The sequence below is a fragment of the Gouania willdenowi genome, unplaced genomic scaffold, assembly GCF_900634775.1.
Source record: "Gouania willdenowi unplaced genomic scaffold, fGouWil2.1 scaffold_196_arrow_ctg1, whole genome shotgun sequence".
In the NCBI taxonomy this organism is placed as follows: domain Eukaryota; kingdom Metazoa; phylum Chordata; class Actinopteri; order Blenniiformes; family Gobiesocidae; genus Gouania; species Gouania willdenowi.
This window is the reverse complement of record NW_021144947.1, coordinates 109,469-125,452: the sequence shown is the minus strand read 5'-3', so window position 1 is coordinate 125,452 and position 15,984 is coordinate 109,469. Positions and strand designations below refer to the sequence as shown.

The following is a 15,984-nucleotide window of genomic DNA, read 5'->3' as shown; positions in this document are numbered from 1 at the left end:
AGGAGAGATGGACAAGTGATGGAGAGAATGAAGGGGGAGATGGTGGAAGTGAGAGAGGAAGTGAAGGAGGTGAGGAAACAGCTGGAGAATGGGGGAGAGAGGGGCACACGGCTTAGTGGTTAGCACGTCCGCCTCACAGCAAGAAGGTTCTGGGTTCAAGCCCTGGGGTAGACACCTGGTCCTTTCTGTGTGGAGTTTCCTCCCACAATCCAAAAACATGACTGTAAGGTTGATTGAGGTAAATCAATGAGAGTGAGTGGTTGTTTGTCTGTGTTGCCCTGCGATGGACTGGTGCCCTGTCCAGGGTGTAACCCCACCCAGCGCCCAATGAGAGCCACAGATTGGCACCAGCAGACCCATGGGACCCTGTGAGAAAGGAGCAAGTGGGTCTGAAGATGGATGGATGGATGGTGGAGAGAGAAGATAGGAGAGTGTCAGGATGTGAGTAAGACTGGCAGAGTGGGTGAGATGTATGAGAAATATTAGGAGTAAAGAATGTAAAGTTATATAACGATGAATGAATATAAACTTTAAATCATTACTCAAAACCCACCTCTTCAAACTTCTTTTGTTTAGTTTGGTCTTATTACCATCTAAAGCGTCTTTGAGTGTCCAAAAAAGCACTATACAAATTTGATCTATTATTATTATTATTATTATTATTATTATTATTATTAAATTATTATTATTATTATTATTATTAATAATAATATTATTATTATTATTATTATTATTATTATCATTATTATCATTATTATTATTATTAATATTATTATTATTATTATTAATATTATTATTATTATTATTATTATTATTAATATTAATGTAAAGATGAAAACAGTGCTGTATTGGTAGAGAATGATAAATGAGGCGGGGCTTGATTGGACTGATATGGAGCGGTTGTTTGGTAACAGGAAGAAATGAAGGTTATGGTGGAGGAGAAAATGGAGCATTTGTATAAATATGAGTGTCATAAAGGACATGAGTATGTGTGGGTGACAGAAGTGTGTGAAGGTCTGACCAACCATCAGAAGAACACGTATGGAGTGACTGAGGAGAGAGTGAGATCATAGTGATCCATGAACGGACACGTATGAATGGTGAGAGGGTGGTGGATGGGAGGAGAGTGTGTGTGATTTTCTCCAGATACACTTTTTAAGTTTTTGGTTGAAATTATCTTAATGTTCTGACAGAAATTAAGATCTTATGTTCTCTGAAAAAGAAACAAAGAAAGTCCATCATCTGTAAATCTGTAATAACTTCAACCAATAGAAAAAAAACAAACCTTTTTTTTAACCAATCACGTCTCTCTGTCTCCCTGCTCGTTCTTCTTCTTCTTCTTCTTCTTCTTCTTCTTCTTCTTCTTCTTCTTCTTCTTCTTCTTCTTCTTCTTATTATTATTATTATAACCAAACCTTTCAGCAGTGAAAATATTTTTCATTTGTTGAAATATTTTTGGCAACAAATGGAGAGAAAAGTCATTATTAAAATAAATGCAGAATATGAGGTGTTTTAAAGAGTTTTATTACTTTAAAAAGGCACTAAACATATAGATTATATTATTGGTATTACAATGGCACTACAAATATTGATTACAATCTCAATACACTTTTATTTAATAGGCACAAAGTAAAAAAAATGACAGTGAATGGCAGCAGAATAAATCATTAGCAACAATAAAAATCACTTTTTTAACTTTTAAATGTCATAAAAAAAGACACCAATCTTTAAAAAAAAATGACATAAAATAACATTAGAATAATACCAAGTCATGTGTAATGTTTGCACATGATTTATGAATAAATATCAGGGCAGTTGAACGACTAAATGATAAAATATGTATCTCTTTAGAATAATCTAGATGCTGGTGTTTTATTTCATGAATATATCGTGTGAAGAACTAAATAGTTTGATTGAAGATTTGGTGAAAACATATTAATGTCTCCTGTTATTTGGTAGTAGGACAAAAATAGTAATGTTTGAATTATTTAATAAGGCTTGAAATCCTAAAAAGTCATATACACTACGTAATAAAACCTAAATACCTAATATGATATATTTGATTCTAATACAACAGTCCTTTCATTTAGCTTTGTATATAAAATACTGTTATTACAGCAGAAAGAGGCAGATTTAGCTCACAGATTAATAACAAGAAATATTTTTCTTCTGAGACAGTTATATTAAAAACACTGATACTGAACGTGTAAACACAAGAGAGGAAGATCTACAGTGTATACAGTAATAGGGTCATTTCATGTCATTTTACAAATAGCTCACACACTTTGGTCCAAAAAAAAATCCCTGTACAGGAAAAATTATTTTTACCAATTGTTCACCCCAAAAAAATCTAATATTTTTTATCACTAGTGAAAAACTAATAAACAATAAATGATTATCAGACACAGAGCCACACTACAATAACCTCATGTAAAGGATTAAAAATATTCACCAGTGGGTCAATATTTTGGGCCCAAAATAAAAATGAAGATGTCACAAATAAAAATACTTTCATAACCCAATAAAAAGTAATATTTATACTATAAATTAAAACAGTTCAGATTTTTTCTTCCAGACCCAAACACACACTGACTGTGTGACTATTTAGAGGAGCTGACATGTCCACCAGATAGGATGTATAGCAGATCTATTTCTGTAGGAGGAGCTTATTACTATACCATATTTACCTTTATATGTGATGGAGTTACTGATGTATTGGAAGATCAACATGGAAGAACAATAAGGACACACCCCCTCACTATATTATCTATATCTATAAAGTATTGATCAGATCAAACTAAACATTTACAGTGAGAATATTGAATTATTAAGGAACATATATGTTGAGGTTTTGTTGCAACTGCAGTTGACAGTCGAGGTCTGACAGGTACAGGTTTAGATTTATATTTAAAAAAAAAAGCAGACAAATGAACTTAATGGAATTATTAAGGAACAATTGGTAAATAATTCAGAATTTTTTTAGACTAAAGTGTGTGGAATGTTTGTTGAAATCACATAGAATGACTATATATACATTTACAGTGAGGCAACAAAAGTATTTATTCAGCCACCAATTGTGTAAGTTCTCCCACTTAAAAAGATGAGAGTCCTGTAATTACCATCATAGATAAACCTCAACTATGAGAGACATGAGAAAAATAATCACATTGTAGGATTTTTAATGAATTAATTTGTAAATTATGGTAGAAAATAAGTATTTGGTCAATAACAAAAATTGATCTCAATACTTTGTAATGTACCCTTTGTTGACAATGACAGAGGTCAAATGTTTTCTGTAAGTCTTCACAAGGTTTTCACACACTGTTGCTGGTATGTTGGTCCATTCCTCCATGCAGATCTCCTCTAGAGCAGTGATGTTTTATTATTATTATTTTTTATTATTATTCATTCAGTTTATTTCCGACATGGTTACATTCACTTTTTTTTTTTTTTTTTTTTTACATTTTTTTGTACATGTCGAAAAAGGAGACGAGAGAAGCAGTTTGCTTATCTGGGTCCCGTCCCCTGTTTTACCATCGCAAATTTACATGGGTTTACATGTCTCTCTGGTCAAACATTCTTGAGTTGTTCTGAACAGTCCTTTTTTGTGTATTCTCATCTGTAGTCAGTGTTGTCTTGTTTTTATTCCTCTTCGTCTCTATCGTTGTTCGTGTTGGCCTTGTTCCCTGCCAGACGTTGTTAGCATTCCTCCAGTTCAAGAATAGTTCCTCTTTCGAAGTTGTTTGGAAGTTTGTTTTTGTTTTTTTTCCCTTTTCATCCATAATGTCACCACTCGGGAATGTCTCTTTTGGACACACAAGTTTGCAGCTTGTTTTGTCTCTACATCAAGGTTAATCCAGCTGTTGTTAGTTCTATTGGCAGTGTTGTATTTTCCACTGTTAGATTTAACTTGTATAAACACATTATTATATCTTAGTTCATAAGCAAGGTAGTAATTTCATTGTACAGGAAATGAGGATTGGTTTTCCGTCTTCTTCTCCGAGTGGTGTGATCTAAATCCTGCAGTTTCTTGTCCAAGTCCTCACAATTTTTCCTCCTTTTTTTATTTGGCGTGCCTTCCATGCAATGCTTGCATTTTTTTTTTGTCAGGCTTTCATTAATAAAAACCTTCGTTTCCTTCAGCTTTCTTCCTTGCTTCAGTAGTTCTCCTTTGAATTTCATATTCGTGAAGGTTATTTTTACAGCTCTGTTATCATTTTTCTTTGGCAGGAGATGGCAAGAATTGATGTTGTCAGGGTTCAGGACAATGTCCTTCGACTCCAGGTAGTCAATGACATGTTGTTCAATTGATTTTGTTTCTTCGTCACTCGCGTAACTCCTGGGTTTTATCTTTAGGCCTGTGATGATGACATCTTTCTCTCTTTCCTTTTGTTCCAGCTGTTCAACCCTCGCGTTCAACAATTTTATCTCTTCAGCATTTCTTTCATTCTTTTCTTTCAGTACCTTTGCTTCGCTTTGTAGGTTTTCCAGTGAGTTTTCCAGCGTCTTTTCCAACGACTTTATCTCGGCTGATAGGTTTCGTAGACCCTCGCATATCATCTCCTTGACCTCTTCCAAACCCGAATTGGGTTCTGAAGGGCCTCCCTGCGGTTTTTTCACCATTTTCCTTCAGTCTTGGGCCCAATTTTTCAGGCTGTTCAGCTGTAGCCAAGGTCGTATTATCGGAGCGAATGAAAAACACGTCTGCTCTCTCCAAAGACCAGAGACATTTTGGTGCTGTTGCTGGGCAACACGGACTTTCAACTCCCTCCAAAGATTTTCTATGGGGTTGAGATCTGGAGACTGGCTAGGCCACTCCTTTGTTGCCAGGGCGATGTGTTTGTGATCATTGTGGTGCTGAAAGACCAGCCATGTTTCATCTTCAATGTTCTTGCTGATGGAAGGAGGTTTTCACTCAGAATCTCACGATACATGTCCCCATTCATTCTTTCCTTTACATGGATCAATCATCCTGGTCCCTTTGCAGAGAAACAGCCCCAAAGCATGATGTTACCACCCCCATGCTTTACAGTAGGTATGGTGTTCTTTCTCCTCCAAACACAACTAGTTGAGTTTTTACCAAAAAGTTCTATTTTAGTTTCATCTGATCATATGACCTTCACCCAATCCTCTTCTGGATCATCTAAATGTTCTCTATCAAACTTCAGACGGGCCTGGACATGTAGTGGTTTAATCAGGGGGACACGTCTGGTACTGCAGGATTTGAGTCCCTGGTGGCGTAGTGTGTTACTGATGGTAGCCTTTGTTACTTTGGTCCCAGCTCTCTGCAGGTCATTCACTAGGTCCCCCCGTGTGGTTCTGGGATTTTTGTTCACCTTGTGATCATTTTGACCCCACGGGGTGAGATCTTGGAGCCCCAGATGGAGGGAGATTATCAGTGTCTTGTATGTCTTCCATTTTCTAATAATTGCTCCCACAGTTGATTTCTCCACACCAAGCTGTTTACCTATTGTAGATTCACTCTACCCAGCCTGGTGCAGGTCTACAGTTTAGTTTCTGGTGTCCTTTGACAGCTCTTTGGTCTTGGCCATAGTGGAGTTTGGAGTGTGACTGTTTGAGGTTGTGGACAGGTGTGTTTTATACTGATAACCAGTTCAAACAGGTTCCATTAATACAGGTAACGAGTGGAGGAGGAGCCTCTTAAAGAAGAAGTTACAGGTCTGTGAGAGACACAAATCTGGCTTGTTTGTAGATGACCAAATACTTATTTTACAGAGGGATTTAATAATTAATTCATTAAAAATCCTACAATGTTATTTTCTGATTTTTTTTCTCATGTTGTCTCTCATAGTTGAGGTTTATCTATGATGAAAATTACAGACCTCATCTTTATAAGTGGGAGAACTTACACAATTGGTGGCTGAATAAATACTTTTTTGCACCACTATATATATATATATATATATATATATATATATATATATATATATATATATATATATATACATATATGTATATACAGTCAAGCCTGAAATGATTCATACCCCTGGCATATTTGAACTTAAAGTTACTTTTATTCAACCAACAAGTTTTTTCTTGATTAAAATGACACAGGTGTCTCCCAGAAGATAATAAGACAATGTACATTGTGGGGGAAAAAATCTCTTTTATTTACATTTGATAAAAAAGTGGCATGTCCAAAATTATTCATACCCTTTGCAAATTGTCAGTGTACGGGAAAATCCAAAGTTCTACACCATTCTAAACAGTCCAAGCTGTTGTAAAACATCCTATTCACTGTTTAATCACCTCAACAGGTGAATAAACAGCAGCTCTCTGTAGGTGGTTTGTGGACAGTCATGGCTCAGAAGACAAAGGAGCTCAATGAGGACCTGTGGCTGCTCACTAATCAGGAAAGGTCTATATATCCAAATGTTTCCAGTGGCTACAGCACAAAGTATTATTAAAAAACACAAGATGTTCCACACTGTGGAGAATCTCAGCAGATGTGGTCGGAGCTGAAAGTGACGCCTGTGCTGGACAGGACGATAGTGAGAAAGAATCTAAGGATCACCACCAAGGCTCTGCTGGTGGCAACATCTCAGTCCAACAAACACTGCTGAGTTTCATGGACGCAGACCAAGGAGGACACCACTTCTCCAGAGAAGACACACAAAAGCCTGTTAAAGGCTCATCTGGACTAAGATGACTTCTGGTCCTCTGTTTTATAATCAGATGAGACAGAAAGTGAAATGTTTGGCCACAATGACGTATCCTTCATTTGGCGTAGAAAAGGAGAGCCTTCAACCCTAGAACACTGTCCTCACTGTCAGATATGTTGGTGGAAACCTAATGCTTTGTGGGTGTTTTTCAGCCAATGAATCTAATCACAGTAAATGACATCATAAAAAAAGAGCAACACATCAAGATTCTCAACATCAGGTCGTCTCCAGAGAAACTTTCAGCAGGACAACGACCCAAAACATACCGCAAAGAAATGATGAGCAGACAAAAACATGAATGAGTTACAGTGACTCAGCGTTAATGATGAATGACCAGTGGACACAAAGCTGCTCAACAATTATAAGAAGCGTTTGATTGCTGTAATAACCAAAAAAGGCTTTTCTATTAATTATTAAGAAGGGTATGAATAATTTTGGACTTGCCACTTTTTGTTCAAATGTAAATAAAAGTTAGAAATATTTTTTCCACAATGACATCTCTAGTACATTGTCTTATTATCTTCTGGGAAACACCTCTGTCATTTTAATCAATAAAACACTTCCTGGTTGAATAAAAGTAAGTCAGTCAAAATATGCCAGGGATATAAACATATATATATATACATATATATGTATATATAACCCTAACCCTAACTTATTATGTTGGAGCTGAAAATGTGAAGATGAAACTAAAGAACCTGAGATGTGACAGTGTTTCTGTGAACTCACTAACGTGTTATGATTATTAATAATAATATTCCTGAGCTCATTAGCTCTACTCAGTGTCAAAGTAAATGATATATGTTTTCCACCATAAATACAGTGTGAGCTAGTGTTGTTCAGACCTCAGTTCCATCACTCAGGTTATTGTGGACCTTGACCTTCAGGTTGACCTGTTTGACCTTAGCGTTAGCATTAGCATTATGATGACCATTTAACAGGTTGATGTTTGTTGTGCTGAAGTTCTTCTTCACACACACGTCCACCTTCGTGTTTAGAGGATATTCTTCATACGTTTTAGGAGGAGGTTTTGCTGCAGTTCTACAACGACGCCACAGGAAGGCGGAGCCTAGAAGAACCAGGATAACCAAGGCGACAGAAGCCACGCCCCCACCCACTGAGGTCCCTACATTGGGCCCAAAGGAGGGCAGAGGCCCCGCCTCCAGCTGGAGAGCCTTCATGTTGGTGCCGTTCTTTACCTGATCTCCCTCATTATCATAAATCAGTGACTCATCTAGTGGGACACGCCCACTCTGATCAATCAGATCACGCTTTGATCGATTAGAATCATTAATGATTGATCGTTGGATTCTGGGGCTGAACCCAGACTCTGGGCTGATCACATAGATCACCTGTAGATACCACTGATGGCCCGCCTCCACCTGTCAATCACCATGGTTACAGAAATAAACAACAGGTTAATGATCAATACTAACACTTAAATATTAATGAATGCAAAGCTAATGAAACATATTGACAGTAAATGATGGTGAAGGTCAATAGAACCTATGAGCGTACCTTATAGAGAGCATCGACCTTCATAGTGAAACCATCAACACCAGGCATGGACACCATGGACCGGAGCTGTGGAACATCTGACGCAAAATGAGCCTCAAACGGAACGTCGTGGAAGAACTTATCACACACGTCAGGTTGTTTACGATCCTGGAGGAAAAACAAACTCATCAGTTCAAAGAAATTCATTCATTTCTTTAAATGTGTTCAAACCTGGTCGTCAGGGCCATAATACACTAATCATAAGAAATATATAATAATATGTGTGAGCTGACGTATATATTATGTATATTTTTAACAGTAAAGCACACGTCTCTCTAGGGCCGGATACCTTTAGATGTTTCCCTGTCCAACACAATCAATAAACAGCTCGTTATCATTAGAACTTGATGACATCACATAATAGGTGGAGCAAAGAAACATCTAACGTCTCAGGTGGGCTGGAGTTACCCACCCCTGATATAAAGGATGCTTTAGGCTTTTATGTTGTTGAGTTAAGGATGTACATCTTTATTTTACTTGTTTTATTCCACATTAGGTTGAAATGAAATACATTTGAAATAAAAACAATGATTAATTGACATTGTTAAAGCATCTAAAGGTTCTAAACCCATGAGGTAATAACGGTGGTACCAGCAGGAGGAAGCGGTGTTTGAGGTTCCTGTTGGGCTGAACACATCCATACTGTGGCCCCTCGTTGTAAAGCGTCCCCGTGGGGTCAAAGAAGGGGACGTAACCATCTCTACCTGTACACAGGTAGACCTTCTCCAGCTGGAGCTGATACGCTGCTTTAAGGTTCTGATCAGGGTTCCAGAACACTCTGCCATACAGAGTCTGACCTACAGGAAACACAGGAGCATTACTCACTGTAATCAGATTACATGTGGAACCCTAACTCTAGAAGGTGTGGTACCCATGGAGAAGGCTCCTTTGTAGTCCAGTTCAGCTGTGGAGATGCTAGCAGCAGCTGGATCAATAATAAACACCTCCTCATTGTTGCACAGCTGGAACTCAGTGTTGAGAGAATAAACCACTGGAACGGGTCTGTTGGTCTGTTGGAAGCTGATGGGAACCACAAACCTAGAACACAACGTTCATCACAATACTTCTTTATTTTATTATTTCTCAACAGATAATTATTATTTATTTTAATATTTCTCAGCAGATAATTATTATTTATTTTAATATTTCTCAGCAGATAATTATTATTTATTTTAATATTTCTCAGCAGATAATTATTATTTATTTTAATATTTCTCAGCAGATAATTATTATTTATTTTAATATTTCTCAACAGATAATTATTATTTATTATATATTTCTCAGCAGATGATTATTATTTATTTTAATATTTCTCAGCAGATGATTATTATTTATTTTAATATTTCTCAGCAGATAATTATTATTTATTTTAATATTTCTCAGCAGATAATTATTATTTATTTTAATATTTCTCAGCAGATAATTATTATTTATTTTAATATTTCTCAGCAGATAATTATTATTTATTTTAATATTTCTCAGCAGATAATTATTATTTATTTTAATATTTCTCAACAGATAATTATTATTTATTTTAATATTTCTCAGCAGATGATTATTATTTATTTTAATACTTCTCAACAGATAATTATTATTTATTTTAATATTTCTCAGCAGATAATTATTATTTATTTTAATATTTCTCAGCAGATAATTATTATTTATTTTAATATTTCTCAGCAGATAATTATTATTTATTTTAATATTTCTCAGCAGATAATTATTATTTATTTTAATATTTCTCAGCAGATAATTATTATTTATTTTAATATTTCTCAACAGATGATTATTATTTATTTTAATATTTCTCAGCAGATGATTATTATTTATTTTAATATTTCTCAGCAGATGATTATTATTTATTTTAATATTTCTCAACAGATAATTATTATTTATTTTAATACTTCTCAACAGATAATTATTATTTATTTTAATATTTCTCAGCAGATGATTATTATTTATTTTAATATTTCTCAGCAGATAATTATTATTTATTTTAATATTTCTCAGCAGATGATTATTATTTATTTTAATACTTCTCAACAGATAATTATTAATTATTTTAATATTTCTCAGCAGATGATTATTATTTATTTTAATATTTCTCAGCAGATGATTATTATTTATTTTAATATTTCTCAGCAGATGATTATTATTTATTTTAATATTTCTCAGCAGATGATTATTATTTATTTTAATATTTCTCAGCAGATAATTATTATTTATTTTAATATTTCTCAGCAGATAATTATTATTTATTTTAATATTTCTCAGCAGATGATTATTATTTATTTTAATATTTCTCAGCAGATAATTATTATTTATTATAATATTTCTCAGCAGATAATTATTATTTATTTTAATATTTCTCAGCAGATAATTATTATTTATTTTAATATTTCTCAGCAGATAATTATTATTTATTTTAATATTTCTCAGCAGATAATTATTATTTATTTTAATATTTCTCAGCAGATAATTATTATTTATTTTAATATTTCTCAGCAGATAATTATTATTTATTTTAATATTTCTCAGCAGATAATTATTATTTATTTTAATATTTCTCAGCAGATGATTATTATTTATTTCAATATTTCTCAGCAGATAATTATTATTTATTTTAATATTTCTCAGCAGATAATTATTATTTATTTTAATATTTCTCAGCAGATAATTATTATTTATTTTAATATTTCTCAGCAGATAATTATTATTTATTTTAATATTTCTCAGCAGATAATTATTATTTTTAATATTTCTCAGCAGATAATTATTATTATTTTAATATTTCTCAGCAGATAATTATTATTTATTTTAATATTTCTCAGCAGATAATTATTATTATTTTAATATTTCTCAGCAGATAATTATTATTTATTTTAATATTCTCAGCAGATAATTATTATTATTTTAATATTTCTCAGCAGATAATTATTATTTATGTTAATTACTTCTCAGCAGATAATTATTATTTATGTTAATACTTCTCAGCAGATAATTATTATTTATTTAATATTTTCTCAGCAGATAATTATTATTTATGTTAATACTTCTCAGCAGATAATTATTATTTATTTTAATATTTCTCAGCAGATAATTATTATTTTTAATATTTCTCAGCAGATAATTATTATTTATTTTAATATTTCTCAGCAGATGATTATTATTTATTTTAATATTTCTCAGCAGATAATTATTATTTATTTTAATATTTCTCAGCAGATAATTATTATTTATTTTAATATTTTCTCAGCAGATAATTATTATTATTTTAATATTTCTCAGCAGATAATTATTATTTATTTTAATATTTCTCAGCAGATAATTATTATTTATTTTAATATTTCTCAGCAGATAATTATTATTTATTTTAATATTTCTCAGCAGATAATTATTATTTATTTTAATATTTCTCAGCAGATAATTATTATTTATTTAATATTTCTCAGCAGATGATTATTATTATTTCAATATTTCTCAGCAGATAATTATTATTTATTTTAATATTTCTCAGCAGATAATTATTATTTATTTTAATATTTCTCAGCAGATAATTATTATTTATTTTAATATTTCTCAGCAGATAATTATTATTTATTTTAATATTTCTCAGCAGATAATTATTATTTTAATATTTCTCAGCAGATAATTATTATTTATTTTAATATTTCTCAGCAGATAATTATTATTTATTTTAATATTTCTCAGCAGATAATTATTATTTATTTTAATATTTCTCAGCAGATAATTATTATTTATTTAATATTTCTCAGCAGATAATTATTATTTATTTTAATATTTTCTCAGCAGATAATTATTATTTATGTTAATACTTCTCAGCAGATAATTATTATTTATGTTAATACTTCTCAGCAGATAATTATTATTTATTTTAATATTTCTCAGCAGATAATTATTATTTATGTTAATACTTCTCAGCAGATAATTATTATTTATTTTAATATTTCTCAGCAGATAATTATTATTTTTAATATTTCTCAGCAGATAATTATTATTTATTTTAATATTTCTCAGCAGATAATTATTATTTATTTTAATATTTCTCAGCAGATAATTATTATTTATTTTAATATTTCTCAGCAGATAATTATTATTTATGTTAATACTTCTCAGCAGATAATTATTATTTATGTTAATACTTCTCAGCAGATAATTATTATTTATTTTAATATTTCTCAGCAGATAATTATTATTTATGTTAATATTTCTCAGCAGATAATTATTATTTATGTTAATACTTCTCAGCAGCGTGAGCCGTGCATGACAAAGCTTTGTCTCCAGGGTCCGTCCATGGTTGGGTGGGCTGCACCGTACAGGGAATTAAAAACGCCATGTACTCTCCTGAGTAGTCTTTCCTAGGACAAAAAATAATAAAAATTAATATAAATTATACATTATGAAATATAAAACAACAGCGACAGTGAAAACATGAAAAATCTAGTAAAAGCAATGTCTTAATAACCAGTTTGTTTACATAACGCTTCTTTAAAATAGAGGTGTTAGCATTAGCATTAGCATTAGCACTGCTGGTCTGAACACATACAGTACATAATTATATCTTTATGTTTAATTTCATTTGTTTAGCTGGTGTTTATTAATATATAGTTTATATCTAATGTTTTAGCTGCTATTAGGTCTGTAATAGATTACTGGGTGGTACAGTATCTTTATTAATATTCATCTAATAGTGGTGTAACACTGTCAGTAGTTCTGCTGTGAATGTAGATCATTTGTAATAATAATAATTATTATTATTATTATTGTTGCTGGGTTGTTCTTTGTTTTTTTTTTTTTGTTTTTTTGTTGTTTGTTTTGTTCACCAACTACCAAGACAAATTCCTTGTACTGTCCTTAAAACTGTACATGGCCATTAAAACATTTCTGATTCTGATTCTGATTCTAAATACTGATGGTATTAGTGGTGGAACAATTAATATTAAGTCATCTAAAAAAGACATATTAATAAGTAATTATTAATAATAATTATTAATAATTCATAACCTGCTATAGGAGCTGGTTTATTATAATAATTATTAATAATTAATAACATGCTATAGGAGCTGGTTTATTATTAATAATTATTAATGATAATTAATAACATGCTATAGGAGCTGGTTTATTATTAATAATTATTATTAATAATTAATAACATGCTATAGGAGCTGGTTTATTATTAATAATTATTATTAATAATTAATAACATGCTATAGGAGCTGGTTTATTATTAATAATTATTATTAATAATTAATAACATGCTATAGGAGCTGGTTTATTATTAATAATTATTAATGATAATTCATAACCTGCTATAGGAGCTGGTTTATTATTAATAATTATTAATGATAATTAATAACCTGCTATAGGAGCTGGTGGCCCTCCACAGCTGATAGGGTGAATCAAAGGTGTGAGCGCTCCAGATCAGCTGCATGTTAAACTCCAACCCTCCAAGGTGCTCAGGGACCAGGAGGTGAGACTGGTGACCTGGTAGAGTGTGGTGGTCCACCACAAACTGACCTGGAACATAAACACATGGACAACATGTCAATAATACAATATTTACATTTATTTTAGACTCATTCATGTCATTGCAACAAATGTTCAGGATATCAGAATCAGAATCAGAATCAGAATCAGAATCAGAATCAGAATCAGAATCAGAATCAGAATCAGAATCAGAATTCCTTTCTTTATCCCAGGAGGAAATTACTTGCGTTACAGCTGCTCAAGAAATATTACAAATAAAAAGAATAAACATTAAACAAAGAAAGAAAAAAAAAACATAATTACGTAAAATACTGTTGATTACATAAATATTAAATACAAGTGCACACATTACAGTAGTAAAAAATAAAATATAATAAATAAATAACAATAATAATATAAATATAATATTTACAACAATCAAAGCTGTGAGGTTACAGTGATCAACAGTTTGATCAACACATCCTACGAACGTTTTCAATAATGGTTTGGTGATTATTGATTATTGATTGACATTTGTTCATAACAAATATTGTGTCTATAAAAATAAATGTTTTTCTAATGCAATGGTTTTATTTATATTAGTTATATTATTAGTGAAAAACAAATAAACAATAAATGATTATTAGACACAAAGACAAGCTACAATTCCCTCATGTAAAATATCTTAAATATTCATGAGTAGTGAAATAAATGTCACTTTATGTGCTGTAGTTAATAAATAGAATAATAAAAACACACACACACACACACACACACACACACTAAATTATCTCAAAAAGTTTTTATCACATCAAACTAAACATTCACTGTGTAAATATTGAATAATTAAGAAACAATTGGTAAAAAATTCAGACTTTTTTAGACCAAAATGTGTGGAATGTTTGTTAAAAACACATGAAATGATCTTTTACTAAATATACCACTGACTTATTATTATTATTATTATTATTATTATTTATTTGTTTGATAAATAAAATGTGTTTCTCATCAAAGCATTTTACAGAAATGATGAATTTACACATTTACAGTCATTGTGATGAAGGACTGACACTCAGTGGTCTCTAAACCCTCTACCCAACTTATATATTAATACATTTATACATTAACACATTTATACATTAACACAATAATACATTAATACATTTATACATTAACACATTTATACATTAACACAATGATACATTAATACATTTATACATTAACACATTTATACATTTAACACAATGATACATTAATACATTTATACATTAACACATTTATACATTAACACAATGATACATTAATACATTTATACATTAACACATTTATACATTAACACAATGATACATTAATACATTTATACATTAACACATTTATACATTAACACAATGATACATTAATACATTTATACATTAACACATTTATACATTAACACATTAATACATTTATATATGATACCAGTGTGAAACTAACCTCTGAATTTAGCGTGTGTTTTAAACTCAATAACGAGCCTCCCGTCATCTCTGATGTAGATCCTGATGATCTGGAGTTTAGCTGATAGAACACTGTCAGTTTGAATCCCTGCAACACAATAAATACACAACAAATACACAATAAATACACAACAAATACACAACAAATACACAACAAATACACAATAAATACACAATAAATACACAATAAATACACAATAAATACACAACAAATACACAATAAATACACAACAAATACACAATAAATACACAACAAATACACAATAAATACACAATAAATACACAATAAATACACACACAAATACACAATAAATACACAATAAATACACAACAAATACACAATAAATACACAATAAATACACAATAAATACACAACAAATACACAATAAATACACAATAAATACACAACAAATACACAATAAATACACAATAAATACACAATAAATACACAATAAATACACAACAAATACACAATAAATACACAATAAATACACAACAAATACACAATAAATACACATAAATACACAACAATACACAACAATACACAATAAATACACAATAAATACACAATAAATACACAACAAATACACAACAAATACACAATAAATACACAACAAATACACAATAAATACACAACAAATACACAATAAATACACAACAAATACACAACAAATACACAATAAATACACAACAAATACACAACAAATACACAATAAATACACAACAAATACACAACAAATACACAACAAATACACAATAAATAC

The 15,984-nt window shown here is 30.9% G+C and overlaps 1 protein-coding gene across 1 annotated transcript in view; it reads right to left on the bottom strand.

Moving 5' to 3' along the window:
• Positions 1–5,919: 5,919 nt before the first annotated feature.
• LOC114458836 (extracellular matrix protein FRAS1-like) overlaps positions 5,920–15,984 on the bottom strand; it is a 29,602-nt gene continuing 19,537 nt past the window's right edge. Inside the window, exons 11-17 of the mRNA XM_028441212.1 lie at positions 15,201–15,308; positions 13,619–13,778; positions 12,503–12,619; positions 9,112–9,278; positions 8,832–9,037; positions 8,202–8,348; positions 5,920–8,065 (exon numbers count right to left, since the gene is read on the bottom strand). Coding sequence (XP_028297013.1) covers positions 7,523–8,065; positions 8,202–8,348; positions 8,832–9,037; positions 9,112–9,278; positions 12,503–12,619; positions 13,619–13,778; positions 15,201–15,308 — 1,448 coding nt within the window. The 3' untranslated portion in view covers positions 5,920–7,522. The remainder of the gene's footprint in view (positions 8,066–8,201; positions 8,349–8,831; positions 9,038–9,111; positions 9,279–12,502; positions 12,620–13,618; positions 13,779–15,200; positions 15,309–15,984) is intronic.